The sequence below is a fragment of the Myotis yumanensis genome, unplaced genomic scaffold (genome assembly GCF_028538775.1).
Source record: "Myotis yumanensis isolate MYYU_CA2020_CCGP unplaced genomic scaffold, mMyoYum1.0.hap1 SCAF_1, whole genome shotgun sequence".
Lineage (NCBI taxonomy): Eukaryota > Metazoa > Chordata > Mammalia > Chiroptera > Vespertilionidae > Myotis > Myotis yumanensis.
Genome location: NW_027223752.1, coordinates 108,745,093 through 108,770,889, shown reverse-complemented (window position 1 = coordinate 108,770,889; position 25,797 = coordinate 108,745,093). Strand labels below are relative to the sequence as shown.

At 39.1% G+C, this 25,797-nt stretch overlaps 1 protein-coding gene across 20 annotated transcripts in view; it reads left to right on the top strand.

Annotated features, from left to right (window-relative positions):
* Positions 1 to 25,797, top strand: part of PARD3 (par-3 family cell polarity regulator) — a 798,768-nt gene that overhangs the window by 608,628 nt on the left and 164,343 nt on the right. For all 20 annotated transcript variants that reach the window (XM_070429321.1, XM_070429362.1, XM_070429354.1 and 17 more), the window contains one exon: positions 6,552 to 6,794. In XM_070429321.1, coding sequence (XP_070285422.1) covers positions 6,552 to 6,794 — 243 coding nt within the window. The remainder of the gene's footprint in view (positions 1 to 6,551; positions 6,795 to 25,797) is intronic.

Here is a 25,797-nt window from a genome sequence, read left to right as displayed (position 1 = left end):
GCTTCTTGCATAAGTAGTTGATTTTTTCATCTGTTTCTTCTTGCTTCTTGCACATGGTATTTTTTCCTCCGTCCGGTGCATGTACTCTATCTAGGACCCTTATTCTGAATTCTTTTTCCGTCATGTTGCATGCCTTTGTCTCACTTAGCTGCTTTTCTGGCGAGTCCTCCTTTTCTTTCCTTTGGGGGTTTCTTTGTCTACCCATGTTTGATCTCACTGACATATCTAGTTGTTGAGTCGTTCAGTGGCTGCTCCCTGGGTGGCAATGGCTGCTCCCTGGGTGGCAGTGGCTCCTGGGGCTGTGGTTGCTCCTTGAGCGGTTGTGGTAGCAGCTGCTCCTTCGTTGGTAGCAGGGCCTCTGGTGGGTGGTGTTCACAGCTGTGGTGGCACTTCTGGCTGGTGGGGGGAGGCTTCACACACAGTAACTATTCCCCAGACAGAGCATGTGGTGATCAGGAGGCCGCTGTTTCTTGAATCTGCTGCGTTGATTTAAAGGCACCAAATACGACACAACAAGGCACAACGTACCAGGCACTGAACACGAATGTATTTACGATATTAATAACCCCAAATAAAGGTGGCCACCCGAACAAAGAGAGTTAGGAGATAAGGAAGAAAGAAGAGAAAAAGATAGAAGAGAAAAAAGAAAGAAAGAAAGAAAAAGAGTGCAAAAATGAAATTTGAAAAAGGGAGGGAAAAAAAGAAGAGGAAAAAAAAAGTAAGAGAGAAAAGTGAATTAAGTATAAGAGGGGAAGAGACTATTTATATGAGGAGAAAACTCCTATAGAACTACCACTAATCCCAACAAATTACAGCAACAGATTCCTGGAGATGAATACAAACTACAAACAACCAATAATATCAAGCGACGCTAGGGAAAACAGAAGCACAGAAATTACCGGGGGCTGGGGGAGGGGGGGGGGAGGGCAGAAAAATAAAATAATAAGCAGAATAATCTCACCAACAATCCTTAAAAAAAACCCCAATATACTCGTCTATCAAGCAAACAACAATAAAACAATAGAGAGAGAAAAGGAGAAGAAGAAAAAAAATTTGGATAGTGAAGGAAGATAAGGGAAAGGTGTATAAGGATTTAGAGCAGGGGATTGGACATAGGATATATAAATAGGGTGAAATTTTGACAGGGGGTAAAAAGAATAGGGAAAATCTAAAGCTGGAGTAGGGTAAGAGAAACAGGACAACAAAAGGGAAAAAGTGGGGAAGAGGGTTTAGCACAGAGGCAAAATTGAGGTAGAGAATAATGTTGCTAAAGGAACGATGAAAATAGAATGGAGAACATTAGTCCCAAAATAAAATAAAGACAAAATAAAATGACACTTTAAAAAATGGCAAAATGGTAGCAGCAATAATACTAGTTAAAAATAAAAATGTAGTAATTGAAAGGGTAAAATCAGGTGAAGGAAAAAAAAACGAAAAAAAGAAAAAAATGTTTTCTTAGTTAAAAGGTGACAAAGTAATTTAAAAAAATAAAAATAAAAATGTGCAGTAATGCAGGTGCTTCAGATCTTCTACTCTTCTTTTTGGCATGCCCGGAATTCAGGAGAATGTTGAATTTCCCTCTGATACACTGTTCCTCCGTGTTGTAAGCCACAGTCCTGATTTTAAGGCAGGCCGTATTGGTCCCCCATACTGCCTTATCTGTATTTACAGAAGAGTCAGTTCGTGGCTCTGCCTCTGGGTGGCAGTGTGTCTGGATTGACCTCCGAGGCTATAAGTCCTCTCTGACCGGGAGTTCTCTATTGTACCTGAACCAGCTCCGCCCAGAGCTGGCTCCCCAGGCGCCACTCCCAGCTCTGTTTCCCAGGCTCCCCAAAAACAATCTTCCCCTACAGGCTCCGCTAGCGACCCCAACTGGGTAATCCCTTGCACTGGGTTCAACAGTCAAACTCACAGATTTAAGAGGATGTGTGAAAACAAGAGCCTGGGAAGCTGTGCAAACTCGCAGGGCTCCACCTTCCAGATCTGCGAGGAGTCTCTGTGCGCGCTCTGGCCCCTGGCACCAAGTAGCCGGCCGGCTGGCAAAATCTAAGACTGCCCCTTTGCATCCAGTCCAACTATGGGCTTGTTTATAGTGTTACCTTCTGCCAGCAGCCCTGTGGGAGCCCACCCCACTTGCAGGTCACTCTGGCCTCAATGGGCGCGGACTTTGTGGGGCGCAGATTTCCTCCCGCACACGCACACGCGCACGCGTTCCTCACTCCAACCTGAATTGCAAACCGCACCTTTGGGGGAAGTCTAACCATTCTGTGGGGGGAAGCAGGTCTCCGCTGAGTTCATGTAGTCGTGCTGCTTGAGAGCTGTTGCCTCCGGGTTAGTAGCCGATCTCTGGATGCGGGTAACAGCTACTCAAGATGGCGCGGTCTCGCAGCTGAGCTGCCGCCCAGGGGGAGGTTTCAGCCTCAATCTCTAACCATCCCCATTTTCTAGGAGTTCTCTGTCTTTCCTGGCTGCAGACTGTCTCTCAGCTGAATCTCCTCTGCTTGTTCGGGCTGTATGTTACCCATTTCAGCTGCTCGCCCTTATCTGCTCCGGGACAAAGCACCAACACGTCTGTCTAAACCTCTGCCATTTTTTCTCCCTCCCTGTAGAGTTTTTGATGAGAAATCAGGTGTCAGCCTTATGGGAACTCCTTTGTAGGTAATGTTATGCCCAGATTTCAGGATCCCCAAGAAACCACATCAGGGAGCCAGCCAGTCCGATGCAAAAGCATAAGAGTCTGTATTCGAGCTAGCTCGGCTCCCCCACCTTGCTGAGGCAGCAACAGGAAGTAGAGAGAGATAACTCTGTGTGGAGACGGGTTTTATAGGGGAGTTGGAGTAAGGGGAGGAGAAAGGACTGTGCTCTGCCGATTGGCCAGGCACAAGTCGGTTTCTTGTTCCTGGGTGTGGCTAGCAGAGGCTTAGACTTCCGGGAAGAAGCTCCTTGCCAAGCGCATGGCCAAGGTAAGATGGAGCACTTACCCTGGGGCAAGATGGAGGGCCTAGCCCTCGCCCTTTCAGGTAACAGTTTTCTTTTCTCTTGCTGCCTTTAAGATTCTCTCTTTGTCTTTAATTTTTGGCATCTTAATTATGATGTGTCTGGGCATGGGTCTGTTTGGGGTTCTCTGTGCCTCCTAAACTTGTGTGACTTTTTTCTTTACCAGGTTAGGGAAGCTTTCTGCCATTATTTCTTCAAACATGTTCTCTATTCCTTTCTCCCTTTCTACCTCTTCTGACCCACTGCTATTCTAATATTGTCATGTTTCATGTTGTTCCACAGCTCCCTTCAGCTGTCCTCCTGTTTTTTAAAATTATTTCTTCTTTTTGGTTCTCTGATTGAGTGATATTTTCAACTCTGTGTTCTAATTCACTGAGTCTGTGCTCAGTTTCCCCTAATTTGTTGTGTATTCCTTCCAATGTGTTCTTTATTTGTGTTATGTCATTTTTTATCTCAGACTGTTCTTTTTCATAGTTACTATATCTTTTTTCATACTGTTGAGCATTTTTACTATCATTACTCTGAACTCTGTTTCAGATAAATTTCTTATCTCTGCTTCATTTATCTCTTTTTCTGGAGAGGTCTCTAGTTCTTTCACTTGGGGGTCGTTTCTTTGTCTCCTTATTTTGGTTGTCTTTTTGGGTTTGTGACTATGTTTTACGTCAGTGATGGCGAACCTTTTGAGCTCGGCGTGTCAGCATTTTGAAAAATCCTAACTTAACTCTGGTGCCATGTCACATATAGAAATTTTTTGATATTTGCAACCATAGTAAAACAAAGACTTATATTTTTGATATTTATTTTATATATTTAAATGCCATTTAACAAAGAAAAATCAACCAAAAAAATGAGTTCGCGTGTCACCTCTGACACGCGTGTCATAGCTTCGCCATCATTGTTTTAGGTACATCCTCTACACCTCTCAATCTCTAGTGCAGGACAGTGTTAAAGACTGTTTCTGACTAATTAGATCAGGCAAAGACTCAAAACCTCCAGAGACTGCCTCTGTTTACAGACTAATAGGATCCTGACTTGAATTCCCCTAGGCAATCATCCTAGAGTTTTTTCAACAGGGTGACACAGTTGCTTCTGACTGGAGGATAATTGTTATTTTTAATCTCTTAAGTAGCCTCAGGGCAAGGTGTTTTCCAATAGGGTGTGTCAACTGTCTTCCCCCAGCAAGGCAAATGTCTATATGGGAAAGATGTCCTCCACTGCATGAGGGAATGACTCAGCCCAGGAAACTTGGTGTGTCTGCCTTCTGAGCTCTATTCCCAGAGTCCCAGTTCTGGGTTCTGCTGTCACAGCTCCAGTTCACTTTACCCTCCCTCTGTCAGAGCACAAGGTGGGTGGCTCCACAGGGCATTTTTGTGCGTTGGCTCTTCAAGAGAACTTTCAGCTGCCACTCCCTGGCAGACAGCATTCTGCTGCTTTTCACAGCTAGATGTTATGTGGGTACCCTCCTCAGATCTGGTGCTCTGCTGGGGAGCCCAGCTTGGGGATTAGATCCCAGAGTTCTCAGTGGCACCCCCCCCCCCCCCCCCCCCCACACACACACACACACACACAGCTGAGATATCTCTCTGGGACTTCACTTGCTGTCTGTGGGCACCCGGCCAGCCCTTTTGCACCCCTGTCCCTCCTACCAGTCTCTATGCAGTCTCCATTTTCAGACCTCAGGTATCAGGTTCTCTCCTGTGATTTCCTTTTATCTTTTATGTACTGTCTTTATCTCATGTTTATATCTTTTCTGTATTATTTTGAATATATATTTATGTGTCATTTATGCAAGCAGTGGTTTATTTCAAATATGAAAGAAGTAAATAATTTTGCAATAAAACATTAAACTCAGTCTAAAATATTGTTTTATTAAATGAGATAATTTTAAAATATATTTTTACATTTGTATTTTCCCCATTAAACATTATCAAAAATATTTTTGCAGCAAAAATAATGAAAAATTATCAAAATTCTATTTTTAGCTAAGTAAGATTGACTTAGAATAACTTATATCAATATCTCCTTAGTTGAAGAGAACTTTATACCAAGTAGCTTAATAAAATCTTAGGAAATAGTTCAATTCATTCTAAATGGAAGTAGTTATTTAAGGTCACTTTCTTAGTTATAACACAGCCAAATTTTATTGATCTTTTGCTCCTAATAATCATGTTGTAGATTCATGTTTAAGCTCCTATCACTATATTGAATGTGTATGATATATTTATAATGAGTAAGACATATACATTATTGTGCTCAGACATAAATGTATGCATATATATATATATATATACACACATATATATATGTGTGTGTGTAAATATATATATATGTGTATATATATATATATCCTATATAATAAAAGGCTAATATATAAATCAACCGAACAGTGGAACAACCAGTTGCTATGACATGCACTGACCACCAGGGGGGGGCAGATGCTCAACTCAGGAGCTCCTCCTGTGGGAGCATCACTCAGCCAGAAGCTGGGCTCACAGCTGGTGAACACAGCAGCACGGCGGGAGCCTCTCCCACCTCCACAGCAGCACTGAGGACCCCTCGGGGGATGTCCGACTGCCGGCTTAGGCCTGCTCCCTGACAGTCGGACATCCCCCAAGGGGTCCCGGACTGTGAGAGAGCACAGGCCAGGCTGAGGGACCCCCACCCCAGTGCACAAATATTGTGCACCGGGCCCCTAGTGTGTGTGTGTGTGTGTGTGTGTGTGTGTGTGTACTAGAGACCCAGTGCATGGAGGGGGGTGGGGGGTCCCTCAGCCTGGCCTGCCCCATATCACAGTCCGGTAGCCCTTAGGGGTGGGAGGCGACCCGGCGATCAGGGGAAGGCAACGCCCCCATCACACCTCTGCTGCTGCCATTGCTGGCAGTGCAAGCCTTGGCCGGCCCTGGTTACCTGAGCCTCGGGCGGCCCTGGGCAGCTGGGCAGCCTCCATCCGAGGCTTGCCTGCGCCTCAGGCTGGCCCTGGGCGCCTGGGGGGCTGAGGTCGGGTGTGGCCACACCGTGTGCCTGCCACCCCCCCAGGTGGGGCTGAAAGGACTGGGGGACTCTGGCAGGGCTGAGGGGCCTGGGCACCAGCATCTTGTGGCCTTGGGCACCACCATCTTTGTGACAGAGTGACGGTCAATTTTCATATTCCCTCTTTCTTAGATTGGATAGTTTGTGTTTGTGGCAGGGGCAGTAACTTTTTAAGAATCACTTCTTGCCTTACAGAAGTTCATGAGGAAAACCTAATTAGATGCCTAAAACTCTCTGTTCTTTGTGGATTTTTAAATCTACTTAATAAGGGATGATTTAAATTAAGGTGTACATCATGACTATACAGTACTCACATTAACAAAAGCTATCTAACATTATTATTTTTGAGCATCCATGACATTACCTTGATAGTCTGAAATGAATATAACACTGTTTATACCATAAATTTTCATATACTGCATGAAATAAAATGTATTTTACAACATAGTTTGATGAATGTTTCTATATGCAGGTCTTAGAGAAGACATAGCTTTTCTTATGTCAACTTTGCTCTAATTTTACAGGATTCAAGCCAAAACTCGAGAATTTAGAGAACGACAAGCTCGGGAACGTGACTATGCTGAAATTCAAGATTTTCATCGGACACTTGGCTGTGATGATGAGTTGATGTATGGGGGAATTTCTTCCTATGAGGGTTCCATGGCTCTCAATGCCAGACCCCAAAGCCCAAGAGAAGGACATATGATGGATGCTTTGTATGCCCAAGTAAAGAAGTCACGGAATTCCAAACCTTCACCTGTAGACAGGTAGGTTCTATGAGCAATCAGGATATTGCTTTTAAATCAATTTGATACAGTTTTTGACAAGGGGGTAGATTGCTCATCAGTCCCTAAACTAGGACTGCCTTTTATTAATGACCTTAAAAAAAGCTGTTGTGTCTGAAAGTATTTTTATACAAATTGAAGCCTAGTGGAAAGAGTAGCAGAGATTTTGATAGCTTTCTAATAATGCCAACATATTTCATCTTGTTCTTAAAATGGTTTTAGACCAGAGAACTAACCTTTAGTTTATAACTCAAATAAAAAGCAAACTTGAAATGATGGCTCTTGTACTAAAGCTGTATTTGCCTTTATTATTAGGAGAGCCTCTAGTTGTGGTAATTAAATAGATGGTGACTGACATGACTTGTTCTAATTATGATTTGTTTAGAAGGGCCACATTTTTTGGTGACATGATTTTATATGATGAAAGAATTAGTGAATGAGGTGTACAGTATAGCCAATTTTCAACTTGTTTGTCAATAGCCACAGATGCATGTCTGTTTATTTATCAGTGTAGCTCAAAGTAGTATAATGCTGACTACATGTTAATGGCTATATACTTATTTCAGATTTTATCTGAAACAGTTTAAACACAGATCTTTTTAAATCCCTTCATTTATATATTAAACACCCTTCAGTTATATATTCAAACACCATATAAAGTTTAGTTCACAAAGAAAATAATCTTAATTTCTTTTTCATTATGCATATGCATGTTATTGTCATAAATAATGTGCTAATCCCATCACATCTTATAATGGTTTTATTTTATTTTTCCTTTTTTTATTACACTTATTGAGGTGACATTGGTTAATATGATCATATAGATTTCAGGTATGGGTTTCTGTGTTACAAGATCTGTATATTGCTCTATGTGCCTACCACCCAAAGTCAAATCTTCTCCTATCACTATATATTGGGACCTCCTATCCCCTTCACTCTGGCAACCACCACACTGCTGTTTGTTTTCATGAGTTTCAGTTTTATATCCCACATGAGTGAAATCATGTGGTTCTTAGCTTTTTATGACTGATTTCACTTAGCATAATATTCTCAGGGTCCATCCATGTTGTTGCAAATGGCGCCATTTCATCTTTTCTTATGGCTGACTAGTATTCCCTTGCGTATATGTACCACATCTTCTCTGTCACAGGACACTTTGGTTGTTCCCATGTCTTAACCTCCGTGAATAATGCTACAATGAACATAGGGGTATATCTTTTCACATTCATGTTTTTGAGTTTTTTGGGTATATACCCAGGAGAGGAATTACTGGATTATATGGTAGCTCTATTCTTAATTTTTTGAGGAATCAACAAACTGCTTTCCATAGTGGTTGCACCAATCTACATTCCCACGAGCAGTGAATGAGGGTTCCCCTTTTTCCACAACCTCTCCAACACTAGTTATTGCGTATTTTGTTGATAATGGCCACTCTAACAAATGTGAGGTGGTATCTCATTGTAGTGTTGATTTGCATTTTCCTAATTACCAGTGAGGTTGAACATCTTTTCATATATCTACCAGAAGCCCAACACACGAAAATTCCTGCAAGAATAGGCCTTCCTTCCCCTGGCTGCGGGCACCACCTTCGCTCTGGCTGGAGCCACCTTCTGTCTTCACGTGCTGCCCAGAGGCCCAGAGCAGCCGGGGCAAGGTGGAATGCCTGCATTGTCACCATAGCAATGATGCAAGCGTCCCGACCCGGCTGCCACCATCTTTGTTGCGTCAATTTGCATATTCCCTCCTTATTGACTGTGGGTGTCACCATCTTTGTTGTGAAGTGATGGTCAATTTGCATATTCCATCCTTATTAGATAGGATTGGCTATTCTTGTGTCTTCTTGGGAGAGGTGTATTTTCAGGTCCTCTGCCCACTTTTTGATTTGGTTGGTTGTTTGGTGTTGAGTTTTATGAGTTCTTTAGATATTTTGGAAATTAAACCTTTGTTGGAGTTTCTATTTGCAAATATCATCTCCCATCTGGTTGGCTGCCTCTTTGTTTTGTTCTCAGTTTCTTTTGCTGTGCAGAAGCTTTTTAGTTTGATATAGTCCCATTCATTTAATTTTGCTTTTACTTCCCTTGCCTTTGAGGTCAAGTTCATAAAATGTTCCCTATTACCTGGTGCATAAGTTTGGTACCTATATTTTCTTCTATGTAACTTATTGTTTCCTGTCTTATAGTTAGGTCTTTGATCCATTTTGAATTAATTTTTGAACATGGGAACAAACTGTAATTCAGTTTCATTCATTTGCATGTAGCTTTCCAGTTTTCCCAGCACCATTTATTGAAGAGACTATCTTTACTCCTTTGTGTATTTCTGGCTCCTTTGTTGAAAATTATTTGTCCATATACATTTGGTTCTATTCTGTTCCATTGCTCTGTGTGTCTGTTTCTCTGCCAATATCATGCTGTTTTGATTATTGTAGCTCTGTAGTATAATTTGAAGTCAGGTAGTATGATAACCTCCACCTTCATTCTTTTTTTCTCAGGATTTCTTTGGCTATTTGGGTTTTTTTATGGTTCCAACAAATCTGGTTATTTCTCTTTTTATTTCTTTTAAATATGACATTGGGATTTTGATGGGGATTGCATTAAATCTGTATTTTGCTTTGGGTAATATGGCCATTTTAACTGTGTTGATTCTTCCAATCCATGAACACAGGATATTTTTCTATTTGTTTTGTCTTTTTCAATCTCTTAATAATGCTTTGTAATTTTCAGTATATGGGTCTTTCATGTTCTTTGTTAAGTTTACTCCTAGGTATTTTATTATTTTCGTTGCAATTGCAAAAGGAATTTTTCCCCCTTCTTTTTCTAAAGTTTTGTTGTTACTATACAGAAAGGCAGTACATTGATTCTGAACCTTGCAACTTTACTGTACTTGTTTATTATTTCTAATAGTTGTGTTTTATTGGTGAGTTTTGGAGTTTTCTATATACAGAATCACATCATCTGCAAAAAGTGACAGTTTTACTTCTTCCTTCCCTATTTGCATGCCTTTTATTTTTTTCTCTTGCCTTATTGCTCTGGCTAGGACTTCCAGAACTATGTTGAATAAGAGTGGTGAGAGTGGACATCCTTATCTTGTTCCTGATCTAAGAGGAAAGCTTTCAGTTTTTCACCATTGTATATAATATTAGCTGAGGGTTTATGGCCTTTATTATGTTGAGGTACTTTCCTTCTATTCCTATTTTACTGAGTGTTTGAATCATAAATGGATGTTTTATCTTATTAGATGCTTTTTCTTCATCTATTGATAAGATCATATTATTTTTATCCTTTCTTTTGTTAATGTGGTATGTTATATTAATTAATTTGCATATGTTGAACCGTTCTTTTGCCCCTGGAATGAACCCCACTTGATCATGATGTATTATTTTTTGGATGTACTGTTGTATTTGATTTGCTAGTATTTTGTTTAGGATTTCTTTCATCTGTAGTCATCAGAGATATTGGTCTGTAGTTTTCATTTTTTTATGTTACCCTTGCCAGGTTTTGGTATCAGGGTTACATTGGCCGCATAAAATGTGTTAGAAAGTATTGCCTCTTGTTCAAATATTTGGAAGAGTTTGAGAAAGATAGGTTTCAAATCTTTTTTGAACATTTGGTAGAATTCACTGGTTTTTGGGAGGTTTTTGATGATTGTTTCAATTTCCTCACTGCTGATCAGTCTATTTAGATTTTCCAATTTTTCATGATTTAGTCTAGGAAGGTTATATATTTCTAAAAGTTATCCATTTCTTCTAGGTTATTGAATTTGGTGACATATAGTCTTTCATAATATTTTAGTATGATCCTTTGTATGTCTGTGGTGACTTCTCTCTCATTTCTGATTTTGTTTATATGGGACTTTACACATTTTTTTCTTAGTCTAGCTGGGGTTTGTCAATTTTAATAATCTTTTTCAAAGAACCAGATCTTTGTTTTATTAATATTTTGTATAGTCTTTTTGTTCTCTATTTCATTCAATTCTGCTGTAATTTTTATTATTTCCTTTCTTCTGCTGACCGGGATGTTTTCTTTTTCTAGTTCTTTAAGATGTAATGTTAAGTTATTTACTTGGAATTCTCTTGTTTCTTGAGATTGCCTGTAAAAAATTTCCCTCTTGTTACTGCTTTTGCTTATAATGGTTTTATATCATCGTTGATCTATATGGAAGCTAGGCTTTGAACAAGTTTCATTTAAAACTAGCGCTTCTGAAGCTTTAGCATGCATCAGAATCACCTGAACACAGATTGATTAACCCTCCCCCAGATTTTGATACAGTGGGTCTGGAGTGGAGCCTACAATTTGCATTTCTAATAAGATTCCATGTCTCACACTGGTACAGTTGGTCTACAATACCCCTGTAAGACGACACATCTACTGCAATTATATCATCTATAGCATCTATGTGTTATTTAGCTGCTGCATTTTGCAAGGAGTCTGTTTTATTTATTTACTGCCAGCTATTTTTTCCAAGAAAAACAATTTTAAATATAATAATATTATATATAATAAATATTAATATTTCAAGAAAAATAATTTAAATATAATAATGTTACCAAACTGTACTAACATAGTATAATATTACAAAAGTTGTAGGAAATATTAAAAATCTACAAATACAGGATTACTTGTATTATATTCTAAAATATTTTTTTTTCCTGTGGCTCCATTTTTGTTCATCAGTTTATGTTATTTATTATATTCCACAAATGAGTGACATCATGTGATATATATCTTTCTCCAACTGGCTAATTTCGCTTAGCATAATACTTTCCATGTCTATCCATGCAGTTGAAAATGGTAAGAGTTCTTTCTTATTTACAGCAGTGTAATATTCCATTGTGTAGATGTACCACAGTTTTCTAATCCACTCATATGCTGATGGGCACTTAGGCTGTTTGCAAATCTTAGCCATTGTAAATTGTGCTGCTATGAACATAGGGGTGCATATATCCTTTCTGATTGGTGTTTCTGTTTTCATGGGATACATTTCTAGAAGTGGTATTACTAGTGGTATTATGGCAGTTCCATTTTTAATTTTTTGAGGAAACGCCATACTGTTTTCCACAGTGGCTGCACCAGTCTGCATTCCCACCAGCAGTGCACAAGGGTTCCTTATTCTCTGCATCCTCGCCAGCACTTGTTTATTGATTTGTTGATGATAGCCATTCTGACAGGTGTGAGATGGTATCTCATTGCTGTTTTGATTTGCATCTCTCAGATGATTAGTGACTTTGAGCATGTTTTCATATGTCTCTTGGCCTTCTGTATATCCTCTTTCGAAAAGATTCTATTTAGATCCTTTGCCCATTTTCTGATTGAATTGTTTGTCTTCCTTTTGTTAGGTTGTATGAGTTCCCTGTAACTTTTGGAGATTAAAACCTTATTGGGGATGACATTGGCAAATATGTTCTCCCTTGCAGTGGGCTTTCCTGTTGTTTTGTTGATGGTTTCTTTTGCTGTGCAGAAGCTTTTTATTTTGATGTAGTCCCATTTGTTTATTTTCTCCTTAGTTTCCATTATCCTAGGAGTTGTATCAGTAAAGATATTGCTATGACATATGTCTGCTGTTTTGCTGCCTATGGCTTCTTCTAAGATATTTATGCTTTCCTGTCTTACGTTTCAGTCCTTTATCCATTTTGAGTTTATTTTTGTGTATGGTGTAAGTTGGTGGTCTAGTTTCATTTTTTTGCATGTATTTGTCCAATTTTCCCAACACCATTTATTGAAGTGACTGTCTTGACTCCATTGTATGCTCTTGCCTCCTTTGTCAAATATTAATTGAGTATAATGGCTTGGGTCGACTTCTAAGTTGTCTGTTCTGTTCCATTGGTCTATATGTATGTTCTTGTGCCAGTACCAGGCAGTTTTGAAAGCAGTGGCTTTTTAATATAGCTTGATATCTGGTATTGTGATCCCTCCAACTTTGTTCTTTTTTTCTCAGGACTGCTGCAGCTATTTGGGTTTTTTGAAATTCCAGATGAATTTTTGGAGAGTTTGTTCTAGGTCTGTGAAATACTCCGTTGGTATTTTAATGGGGATTGCGTTGAATCTATAGATTGCTTTGGGTAATATGGACATTTTAATAATGTTGATTCTATCAATCCATGAACACGCTATATTCTTTCATTTGTTTATGTCTTCCTCTATCTATTTTTTCAACATCATGGAGTTTTCCTAGTACAGGTCTTTTACCTCCTTAGTTAAGTTTATTCCAGGTATCTTAATTTTTTTGGTGCAATGGTAAACAGGATTGTTTTCTTACTTTCTTTTTCTGTGAGTTCAATATCTTACCTAATAATAGACAAACATGTAAATTAACCATCCCTCCACTACACTCACCAGCCAATCAGGAGAGTGTGCAAATTAACCCAACAAAGATGGTGGTTAATTTGCACACATAGGGGTGAAGCAGCGGAGCGAAGACTGAAGGCTCTGCCCGGAGCCGCGAAGACTGAAGGCTCCATCTGGAGCCGCGAAGACTGAAGGCTCTGGCTGGAGCGAAGGCCTGGGTCCCAGGTGCTGGAAGAAAACTGGTGCTGGCAGCCAGGGGAAGGGAAGGCCTATTGCATGAATCTCTTCGTGCAATGGGCCTCTAGTCCTATATAATAAAAGCCTCATATACTAAGTGTCCAGTCGTCCAACCAATGAGTATTATGGCATTCAACCAATCAAAGCATAATATGCTAATGATATGCTAAGGCTGCTCAACTGCTTGCTATGACATGCACTGACCACGAGGGGGCAGACAGTCAACCAGTCACTATGATGTGCACTGACCACCAGGGGGCAGACACTCCAACTGGTAGGTTAGCTTACTACTAGAATCCGGCCTATCAGGACTGAGCGAGATGGGCCAGACATGCCCTGGAGCCCTCCAGTGATCCCTCCCCAGCTGGCCAACCTCTTGCATCCCTCCCTGGCCCCAGTTGTGCACTGGTGTGGTCCCTCAGCATGGCCTGCTCCCTCTCACAATCCGGGACCCCTCGGGGGATGTCAGAGAGCCAGTTTCAACCCAATCCCGTAGGCCAGGCTGAGGGACCTCACTGGTGCATGAATTTGTGCACCAGGCCTCTAGTTGGTGTATAAAAAATGTGTAAATTTCTGGATGTTAATTTTGTATCCTGCTACATTGCCAAATTCATTTATTACATCTGGTAGTTTTTTGATGGAGTCTTTAGGGTTTTTGATGTACAATATCATGTCACTTTTACTTTTTCTTTTCCAATTTGGATGTCTTTTATTTTTTCTTCTTGTCTGATCGCTATGGCTAGCACTTCCAGTACTATGTTGAACAGGAGTGGTGAAAGTGGGCATCCTGTCTTGTTTCTGTTCTTAGGGGATTTAGGGGAAATGGTTTTAGTTTTTGCCCATTGAGTATAATGCTGGCTGTATGTCATTTATGTCCTTCATCATGTTGAGATATTCTCCTTCTATTCCCACTTTGCTGAGAGTTTTTATCAAAATTGGGTGTTGGATTTTGTTGAAATTTTTCTCTGCATCTATTGATATGATCATGTGATTTTGTCTTTCAATTTGTTTATGTTATGTATCACATTTATTAATTTGCAAATATTGTACTAGCCTTGCATCCCTGGAATAAATCCCACTTGATCATGGTGTATGATCTTTTTAATGTATTGCTGGATATGATTTGCTAATATTTTGTTGAGGATTTTGGCATCTATGTTTACCAGAGATATTGGCCTATAATTCTCTTTCTTTTTAGTGTCTTTATCTGGTTTTGGAATGAGGATAATGCTGGCCTCATAAAAAAAGTTTGGAAGTGTCCTGCCTCTTGGATTTTCTGAAATAGTTTGAGGAGTATAGGTATTAGTTCTTCTTTGAATGTTTGGTAAAACTCCTTCCTTCTACTTACTCTGGACTTTTTGTTGTTGTTGTTCTCTTTCTAGTTCTTTAATTTGTAGGAGTAAATAGTGTATTGCTGACTTTTTTTTGGTTTTTTTGAGGAATGCCTGTAGTGCTAATAACTTCCCTCTCAGGACTGCTTTTGCTGTGTCCCAGAGATTTTGGGTTGTTCTGTGTTCATTTTCATTTGTTTCCAGGAAGTTTTTTATTTATTTCTTGATCTCATTGCTAACCCATTCATCCTATCCAATAAAGAGGGGTTATGCTAATTGACCCTTACACTGTCACAAAGATGGTGGCGCCCACAGCCAATAAGGAGGGAATATGCAAATTGACCGTTCCACCCTCAAAGATGGCAGTGCCCACAGCCAATAAAGAGGGAATATGCTAATTGACTGCCACATCCTCAAAGATGGTGGCAGCCACAGCCAGAATATGGCTGGCAGGGGAGGGCAGTTGGGGGCAACCAGGCCTTCAGGGGAGGATAGTTGGGGGGCAACCAGGCCTTCAGGGAAAGGTAGTTGGGGGACCAGGCCTGCATGGGAGGGCCATTGGGGGCAACCAGGCCTTCAGGGGAGGGCAGTTAGGGGTGATCGGGCAGGCAGGGGAGCAGTTAGGCGTCAGTCATGCTGGCAGGGGAGTGGTTAGGGGTGATCAGGCTGGCAGGCAGAAGCAGTTAGGGGCAATCAGGCAGGCAGGTGAGTGGTTGGGATTGTACAGTTCTATGCATTTGTCCCCCGCAAAGGGTATTTGGTCTAGAGCATTTCTTTTATTTTTAAAAAACACACACATTTTTTTCATTTTATTTTTTTCCATCACTATTCATTCCCTCTATACTCTTTCCACCTCCACCCACCCTGCCTTTCCCTCCTGCAATCGTATCCTAGAGCATTTCTAAGACATTTCCAACTCAAGGAAGAGATAATTTTTTTTAAAAAAGGATCAGAGAAATGTACATTTAGGTTTGTTTGTTTGTTTGTTTGTTTGCAGAGAGTAAGATGCCATTAAATGATTATATTTCTAATCCAAAAAGTGGGGACTTAGTGCATCTGTGAAGTACTTCTTCACCAACTGGGAATTTAATATAAATTTGACTTAGAAATAATGGCATCACCTCTGTTGTCTTTTTCTGTCAGAGAGAAAACTGTAGAAAAGTGTTTCTTAGACTTGAGTAGTGTAGAGACTCTTAAAAGGAAAGTCTTTCGATACTGCCATATAGAATTCAATTGTTTTGATTAAAATGTTACTTAAATGTATAAAAATAAAATAGGACTAAACTCATTCTGCTTACAGCCATTATACAACTGTAAAACCAAACATCTTTACAAGTTAAATATAAAGAAAACAGCAAAACCATTACATCCAAATGAGCGACATTAATTTAATATGGTCAATAATGTGCGTTTTTTTTAATCTAAACTCTTTCACAAATCATAAATATGGTGGCTGCTGTGTGGCAGGTTCCTTTGAGATTATTTGCCTGAATCTACAAACCAGGGGCTGCCTCTACTTTTCTTAGTCCGGTCTTGCAGTTCTTTTGCAGGTCTGTATGTGGTGATCTTCGACCTGTGTATGCTTCATCAATGCATCGTTTATGCAGCAAGTCCAACTTGCTTCTATTTTCATTAAAAGACGTGGAAGTAAATAGACAGTGAAAGTAACATTTCTTGATGCCTCATATTTGTAAACTCAAATGGATACAGTGAAATAACATACCAATAAGATGACCTAGAATATGCTTCTGTTAACTCTTTAAAAAATAATTATTTAAATGGAAAATAAAACTGAAAGGTCCTCAGGGAGTATAGCTTATATGAAGAATATACATGACAAAGAAATTCCTATAAATTAACTAAATTTCACCCAAATTTGCAATTGGTGTCTGATGAACTTTATAATTCAGATTTTTTTATTTTATGGGAGTCTAGGCAGTCAGTTGACAATCTGAAGCATAGCCTGAATTTCTTCTGAGATTTTCCTTGTTCGGTGAGAAAGCAGTATTCTGAATTTCATTGCTTAATCAATTTGATTGATCTTATAGTCAGGAATGTGGACCTGGTAGCCTCACGTGGAAATAGCCAGGGATAATGTATTAAATACTGTGAATTTAATGTTGAAATAGGACACTCTCTTGATTTCATGTGTTATTTATAAAATACTTTTTATAGGAAAGCTTCATACGATGTCTAGAAATATTTTCATGCCTGTTTAATCTGATTGACTCATGAGCTATTAACTGACTGTATGCTTTGGTCACAGTGTCACTGTTGCCAGTATTTTGTATTTTTTCATGCCCTTGGTAACATTTTGATTTTTCCAAGAGAAGCTGACCCTACCCTTCTGTTGTATATGAATAACAAGGCTGAAACTCACAGAATTGTTGGTGTACTTATCTTTTATCTTGCTCATAACCAGAGACCTCAAAGATTTAGCTATTGTAAATAATTCATAATTCTATATTTCTTTGGCAAGAGTGCATTTTCTATTTGGTTTTTGTGTCTTCAGCTGGTGAGAATGCAGTCTGATACGGTACTCTCTCTTTTCCCCTCTTTCTCTTCCACTGTGGAAGACACTTCTAGTTGCCTGTCTTATACCTCTTCTCTTTTCTTCCTTAAGTAATAGAATCCTAATTTTGTTCAGGCCGGCAATGTGCCCAGCTAAAAATCTCAATATCCCAGGCTCCCCTGTAGTAAGAGGTGACCATGTGACTAATGAGTTAGAAGTGGGTTTAGGATGGGACTTCCTGCAAAGCTAGTTTTTTCCTGATTAAAATGGCTCCGATTCAGCTTTTTCCCTTTGCCATTTTTCCTTCTCCCTTCCTGGAATTTTGATGGGTGCTCCAAGGTGGAGTTCACATGAAGGCCACATGGAGCAAGAAATAAACAGCCTCATCTATTCCTGGCAGGTGCAGCCTCTATTCCTTATTTTCTTTGGAACTGAGCCCCTTACTTTTTTTAAAGTATGTCTTTATTGATTTCAGAGACAGGAGGGGAGAAGGAGAGACAGAAACATCAATGAGAGAGAAACATGATATCCCCAACTGGGTATCAAGCCCACAACCCAGGCATGTGCCCTGACTGGGAATCAAACTGGCAACCTCCTGGCTCATGGGATGATGCTCAACTAACTGAGCCACACCTGTCGGATATGAGCCCCTTACTTTTTAAATCACCCTCCATTAGCTTTCTGTTTCATGGAGCCACAACCAATCTGAGTGCAGTGAATCATGCACATAGGAGCTCAAAGGAAATTATCATTTTTAGATAAAAAAAATTGTCTACATAATGGAGAACTATGCCCTGGTCAAAACATCTCCACAGTATTTTGTAAAATCAAATAATGGTCAGAACTCTCCATTGCTGCTCAATTTTCGTTTTTTTGTTTAGCTTTTACTTAAAGAAGAGTTATAAATCAGGTTTGCTAGCATAGATCCTTAACTCTGATATACTACTATCTGCAGGCAACTCCTCCCGCTAGCAACAATTCTGCTCTAAAGTAGGAGACAGCTGAGTGTGAAGTACAAGAGCATAAACTATGGAGCCACACTGCCTGCATTTGATTCTGGGCTTTTCCACCATCAGCTGTGTGAACTCTATGCTTTATTTTCCTCATCTGCAAAATGGGATAATAACTGACTCAGGCCTCTCGAGCTTAGGGAGGACTGAGTGTGTTAGCACGCATAAAGCATTTAGCATAGTACCTTGTCCACAGTAAGCACTATTGAAGTGTTTGATGTTGCTATTGTTAGTTAGGAAACAGGCATTTGGTCTCAGGAAAGCAATGCATTCTTACCTGGATGCAGAAACAAGCAAGGAATAAAACAAATGAATAAAATAGGTTTTATTCCTTATACTTTACAAAGTTTGGGGATGCAACTCAGTGGATACCTCTTCAGTCATTAAATAGCTTGATCTCTAAGTGTTCTCCATAAATCACATCATATCATGAACAGTTTTCTCTTTAACTTAGGAGTTACTGAGTTCAGTAGAACAAATGCCTTGGCAGTATAAATGTTTGGAATAAAAGTGCTGCAAATGGCTTCTCTGAGAGTGACTAAGGGGATAGTGGTGTAAAAACATGATCTCAATCAATTTCCATCTGTCCTTTGACAATTTGGAAGTCTCCATTTTGTACTTTTATGAAATTATTTGAAGTTCTTCTTATTCTACTTTCATAAAATTCTTGCTGATTCCAAGCTTGTAATGCTCAATGGAGATATGGAGGCTTAAACAGCTCAAACCTTGTCTAAAATGTTGATATTCCTATTTATATCATTATCTCTAGGCAGGGCAGGCAGGCAGGAATCTTGATTTTTAAAAATTAAGTATATTTGGATAATATTGGTTAATATTATATAAGTTTCAGGTGTACAACTCTATCACACAACATCCACTCCACTGTGTCTCCCATCACTTAAAATCTAATAACCTTCCATATGTTTGACCCCTTTTACCCTCTTTGTCCTGTCCCTACCCTCTGGTAACCATCCTTCTGCCGTTCTGTTGTCTGTGTCTATGAGTTTGTTTGTTCATTTGTTGCTTTTTGTCTTATATCCCACATAAGTGAAATCATATAGTTCTTGTCCTTTTCTATCTGACTTATTTCACTTAACATGACACTCTCAGGATCCATTCATGTTGTCACAAATAGCAGTATTTCATCTTTTTTTGGCTGGGTAGTATTCCTTGTATATATGTACCATATCTTTATCCAATTATCCATCAAAGGATACTTCAGTTATTTTCATGTTTTGGTTATTGTGAATAATGCTGAATGAACATAGGGATACATATTTTCTTTATGAATAAGTATTTTCAAATTTTGCGGGTAACCATAAGAGGAATTGCTGGGCCCTATGATATCTCTATTTCTTTTTTTCTTTTTTTGAGGAGCTTCTATACTGTTTTCCATAGTGACTGCACCAATTTATATTCCTCTCCAATGCTTGTTATTTCTTGTTTTATTGATAATAGCCATTGTAACAGATGTTAGGTAGTATCTCATTGAAGTTTTGATTAGGGTTTCCCATAGAACTAGTGATGTTAAACATCTTTTCATTTATCTGCTGGCTGTCTGTATGTCTTCCTTGGAAAAGTCTCTATTCAGGTCCTCTGCCCATTTTTAAAATTGGATTGTTTGTGTTCTTGTTGTTGTTGCATTGTATTTGTTCTTTATATATTCTGGATATTAGCCCCTTATCAGAGGTATCGTTTGCATATATCTTTTTCCATTTAGTTAGTTGCTTTTTTTAAATCCCCACAAAAGATATGCTCTCATTGATATGAGGGAGGGAGGGAGGAAGAGAGAGAGAGAGAGAGAGAGAGAGAGAGAGAGAGAGAGAGAAACATCGATCAGTTGCCTCCCAAACATGCCCCAACTAAGAATCAAACCCAAAACCTTTCGATGCATGGGACTGCACTCCAACCAACTGAGCCACACTGGCCAGGGCTGCTTTTTTGTTTTGTTGATGTTTCGTTTGCTGTGCAGAAGCTTTTTAGTTTGATGTAGTTTCATTCATTTATTTTTCTTTTACATCCATTGCCTTTGGCGTCAAGTTAACAAAAACCCCTCTGAGACCAAAGTTCATAAGTTTAGTGCCTATATTTCCTTTTATGTATTTAATTGTTTCAGGTCTTATGTTCAAGTCTTTTATCCATTTTGAGTTAATAAGTGTGTGTATAGTGTCAGATAGTAGTCTAGTTTCATTCTTTTGCTTTGACTTTCCAGTTTTCCCAGCACCATTTATTCAAGAGGCTTTCTTGCCTCCATTGTTTTCTTTGCCTCCTTTGTCAAAAATCAGTTACCTATATATGTGTAGGTTTATTTCTGGGCTCAGATTCTACCAAACATTAAAAGATGTAATACCTATTCATCTCAAATTTTTCCAAAATATTAAAGAGGAGGCAATACTTCTAATTAATTTTACAAGGCCAACGTTACCCTGATACTAAAACCTGGCAAGGACAACACAAAGAAAGAAAATTATAGGCCAGTATCTCTGATGAATACAGATGCAAAATCCTAAACAAAGTACTGGCAAAATCAAATACAACAATAAATTAAAAAGATAATAATACATCACTATCTAGTGGGATCCATGCCAGGGATGAAAAGATGGTTCAGCATACAAAAATTAATCAATGTATACCCCACATTAACAAAATAAAAGATAAAAATTATATGATTTATATCAATAGATACAGAAAGAGCATTTGACAACATCCATTTGTGATTAAAACATTTAATAAAATGGGGATAAAAGGAAAGTACCTCAATGTAATAAAGGCCATCTATAACAAACTCTCTGCCAATATCATACTCAGTGGTGAAAAAAAATGAAAGCTTTTCCTCTCAGGAATAAGACAAGGATGTCCATTCTCACTACTGTTGTTCAACATAGTACTAGAAGTCCTAGCCAGGGCAGTCAAGAAAAATAAATAAAAAGTATCCATGTAGGGAATGAAGAAGTAAAACTCACTTTTTACAGATAACATGATTGTATATATAGAAAACCCTAAATACTCCACTAAAGAACAATTAGAAACAATAAACAAATACAGTAAAGTTGCAGGATACAAAATCAATTTATAAAAATCCATTGTGTTTCCATGTACTAAAAATGAAATACCAGAAAAAGAACTGAAGAAAATGATCCCATTTACAATTGCAACAAAAAGGATAAAACACCTAGGCATAGACTTAACAAAGGAAGTGAGACCTGTATACTGAAAACTATAAGACATTGTAAAAAGAAATTGAAGACACAAAGAAATGGAAATATATTCTATGCTCATGGATTAGAAGAAAAAACATTGTTAACATGGCCATATCTATAAAGCAATATACAGATTTAATGCAATCCCTGTCAAAATCCTAATGGCATTTTCCACAGAAATAGAACAAAAACAACAAAAAAATCCTCAAATTTGTATGGAACCACAGAAGACCCTAAATAGCCAAAGCAATCCTGAGGAAAAAGAACAAAGATGGAGGTAACACATTCCCTGACTTCACACTATATTACAGAGGTCTTATAACCAAAACTATTGCCTTGGCGGGAATCATGATCTTAAGAACTGTCACAGACAGTGTTCCAAAATAGTGACTTTTCAAATTTTAGCACATATACAAAGGACCTGGATGACGTGCTTTGCACAGATGCAGTTTTGTTGACCTCCTCTCAGAAGAAGTATTCTGATTCAGTAGATCTGGTTGGGGGCTAAGAACCCACCTTTTCTTTTCTTTTTTTTTAATTTATTTATTTTTGGTGCCTGTGACCGGAATCAAACCTGGGACCCTTGAGTTCATAGGCCAACGCTCTATCCACTGAGCCAAACCAGTCAGGGCATTCTTCTTTTCTTTTTTTTTTATTGTTCAAAGTATTACATATGTCTCCTTTCCCTGCCCCCCCCCCCCCCACCATTGACCCCCGCCCATCCACTCCCACCCCCGAGGGGAAGCCCCCACTGCTGCCCCAGTGGCTGTGTCCATTGGTTATGCTAATATACATGCATACAAGTCCTTTGGTTGCTCTCTAACCCCCCTCCCCTCCCCTGCCATTTGTCTCTGGATCTATTTCTGTTCATCAGTTTATGTTGATCATTATATCCCACATATGAGTGAGATCATGTGATATTTATCTTTCTCCCACTGACTTATTTCGCTTAGCATAATGCTCTCCAGTTCCATCCATGCTGTTGCAAATGGTAAAAGTTCCTTTTTCTTTTTTATAGCGGCACAGTATTGCATTGTGTAGATCTTCCACAGTTTTTTAATCCATTCATCTGCTGATGGGCACTTAGGCTGTTTCCAAATCTTAGCTATGGTAAATTGTGCTGCTATGAATGTAGGGGTGCATATATCCTTTTTGATTGGTGTTTCTGGTTTCTTGGGATATAGTCCTAGAAGTGGGATTACTGGGTAAAATGGGAGTTCCATTTTTAATTTTTTGAGGAAACGCCATACTGTTTTCCACAGTGGCTGCACCAGTCTGCATTCCCACCAGCAGTGCACAAGGGTTCCTTTTTCTCTGCATCCTGGCCAGCATGTCTTTTCTCGATTTGTTGATGATAGCCATTCTGACAGGTGTGAGATGGTATCTCATTGCTGTTTTGATTTGCATCTCTCAGATGATTAGTGACTTTGAGCATGTTTTCATATGTCTCTCAGCTTTCTGTATGTCCTCTTTAGAAAAGTGTCTATTTAGGTCCTTTGCCCATTTTTTGATTGGGTTGTTTTCTCTTCTTTTTTTTAAGTTGTATGAGTTCCCTATAACTTTTGGAGATTAAACCCTTATCGTAGATAACATTGGCAAATATGTTCTCCCATGCAGTGAGCTTTCTTGTTGTTTTATTGATGGTTTCTTTTGCTGTGCAGAAGCTTTTTATTTTGATGTAGTCCCATTTGTTTATTTTCTCTTTAGTCTCCATTGCCCTAAGTGCTGTGTCTGTAAAGATATTGCTACGGCATATGTATGCTATTTTGCTGCCTATGGAGTCTTGTAGGATTTTTATGGTTTCCTGTCTTACATTTAGGTCTTTTAGCCATTTTGAGTTTGTTTTTGTGTATGGTGTAAGTTGGTGATCTAGTTTCATTTTTTTGCATGTATCTGACCAAATTTTCCAACACCATTTATTGAAGATACTATCTTGACTCCTTTGTACGCTCTTTCCTCCTTTATCAAATATTAATTGAGCATAATGGCTTGGGTTGATTTCTGGGTTCTCTGTACTATTCCATTGCTCTATATGTATGTTCTTGTGCCAGTACCAGGCAGTTTTGAGAACTGTGGCTTGGTAATATAGCTTCATATCTGGTATTGTAATCCCTCCAACTTTGTTCTTCTTTCTCAGGATTGCTGCGGATATTTGGGGTCTTTTTTTATTCTACATGAATTTTTGGAGTGTTTGTTCTAGGTCTTTGAAATATGCCATTGGTATTTTAGTGGGGATTGCATTGAGTCTGTAGATTGCTTTAGGTAATATGGACATTTTAATGATGTTGATTCTACCAATCCATGAACATGGTATGTTCTTCCACTTGTTTATGTCCCATAGATTTTGGATTGTTGTGATTTCATTGTCTTTTTTTACCAGGATGTTTTTTACTTTGATTTCTTTTGTAACCCAATCATTGTTTAATAGCATGCTATTTATCCTCCAAGTGTTTGATTTTTTTCATTGTATTTACTGTAGTTGATTTCTAATTTTATGCCATTGTGATCTGAGAAGATACTTGATATAATTTCTATCTTCTTGAATTGGAAGAGACTTTGCCTGTATTCCAATATGTGGTCTATCTTTGAAAATGACCCATGTGCACTTGAGAAGAATGTATATTCTGTGGCTTTGGGGTGAAATGTTCTGAAGATGTCAATTAATTCCATCTGATCTAGTGAGTCAATTTAGGATTGATGTTTCTTTGCTGATTTTTTGTTTAGAGGATTTATCCAGTGGTGTTAGTGGAGTATTAAAGTCCCCTACTATGACTGTATTGCTGTCAATATCTCCCTTGATATCATCCAGAAGTTTTTTTTATGTATTTGGATGCTCTTATATTGAGTGCATATATGTTTGCCAGAGTTATATCTTCTTGTTAGAACCCACCTTTTCAACAAGCTCCTCAACTGACCGTGATACTGCCAGCCCATACACCCTTTGAAAAGCACTGCTCTTGGGCTAATGAAAAAACAAATTGGGACTCCAATGTAAGTTAGTTTATTAAGGTCTCTTAATAGTGAAGCTGTTAAATCCTATATAATAAAAGTCTAATATGCAAATTGTCCCCTTGACTGGGGAGTTCGACCAGGAGTTTGACCGCTCGCTATGACATGTGCTGACCACCAGGAGGTGGCGCAAAATATGGCGGGCGTCCGCGATGTGGAGCTGACAGCAGGGGGCAGTGGAAGCACTGCTGGTCTTAATGGGCCCCGATGAGAGCAGGACTGCAGCAGAATGGTGGAGCAGGTGAGTGGGCAGTGCCAGGCCAAGGCTGGTACGAATGGGGCCCCATTGCCCCACAGATAGCGACCAGCAGCTGCGAAAGGGGACAGGGCCACCGCCCAGCTCCCAGGTGCTGAGGGAGCCGGGTGGGGGCGCAATGACTCAGCCAGGGGGCGGGGGCACGTGAGAATCTGGGGACCCAGGTGCTGTCCAGGGCCCAGAGGTCAGCTGAGACCTGTCCTTCCATGCCAGATGCTCGCATTTCGATTGCCAGCCAGGCCTAGGAACTGCACCCATGCACAAATTTTGTGCACCGGGCCTCTAGTAAATTATAATTTCCATATTGGAAACAGCTTTATCTTGGCATTAATAAATTTCCATTGTTCACCTATGACTTAATAATCATTTTATTTAAAAGATCAGCCTGTTGTAATATTTGTAAACATTATTGAGTATTTCCTTTTTTAAATTAATTAATTTATTTTTAATCCTCACCTGAGGATATTGATTTTTTAGAGAGAGTAGAAGGGAGAGAGGAGGGGGAGAGAGAGAGAGTGAAACATCAACATGAGAGAGACACATGGATTGGTTGCCTTCTGCTTGTGTTCTGACTGGGATCGAACCTGCAACCGAAGTATGTGCCCTTGACTGGAAATCGAATCCACAACTCTTCAGCCTGTGGGCCAATGCTTTAATCACTGAACAAAACTAGTCAGGGCTATTGAGTCTTTCTTGACACCAAAAAATTTTTTTTCATATGAGTTATACAATTTCAATTAAAAATTTTAGTATGCTTTGAATTCTTACAAAGAAATGATGAAATAAATTTTGGTTAATAATGCTTTTTTTTTTACTTGAGGATACCATGTAATTCATATTTTTATATCCAGATACCAGAGTGTGTAGTTAAAAACCTCACAGAAAGACAGCTCTAGTAGACATTTGCTAACTGTCACTATACAATCGTATGCCACCAAGAGTGCATTGTCCTCACATATAATTGAAATAGGTACTGTGCTGCTATAAATCTAAAGAGCAGGAAAATAGTAGGCTACACTCCCCCTGCTTGTTGAGGGCACCTTAATGGAAACGTAAATACCATAATCATATGCTTTTTACATGTCTTTTTACCACTAAAGAGAAAAATGATGATTTTAAATGAAAAGACCTTTGTGAACTTGTTTTTCC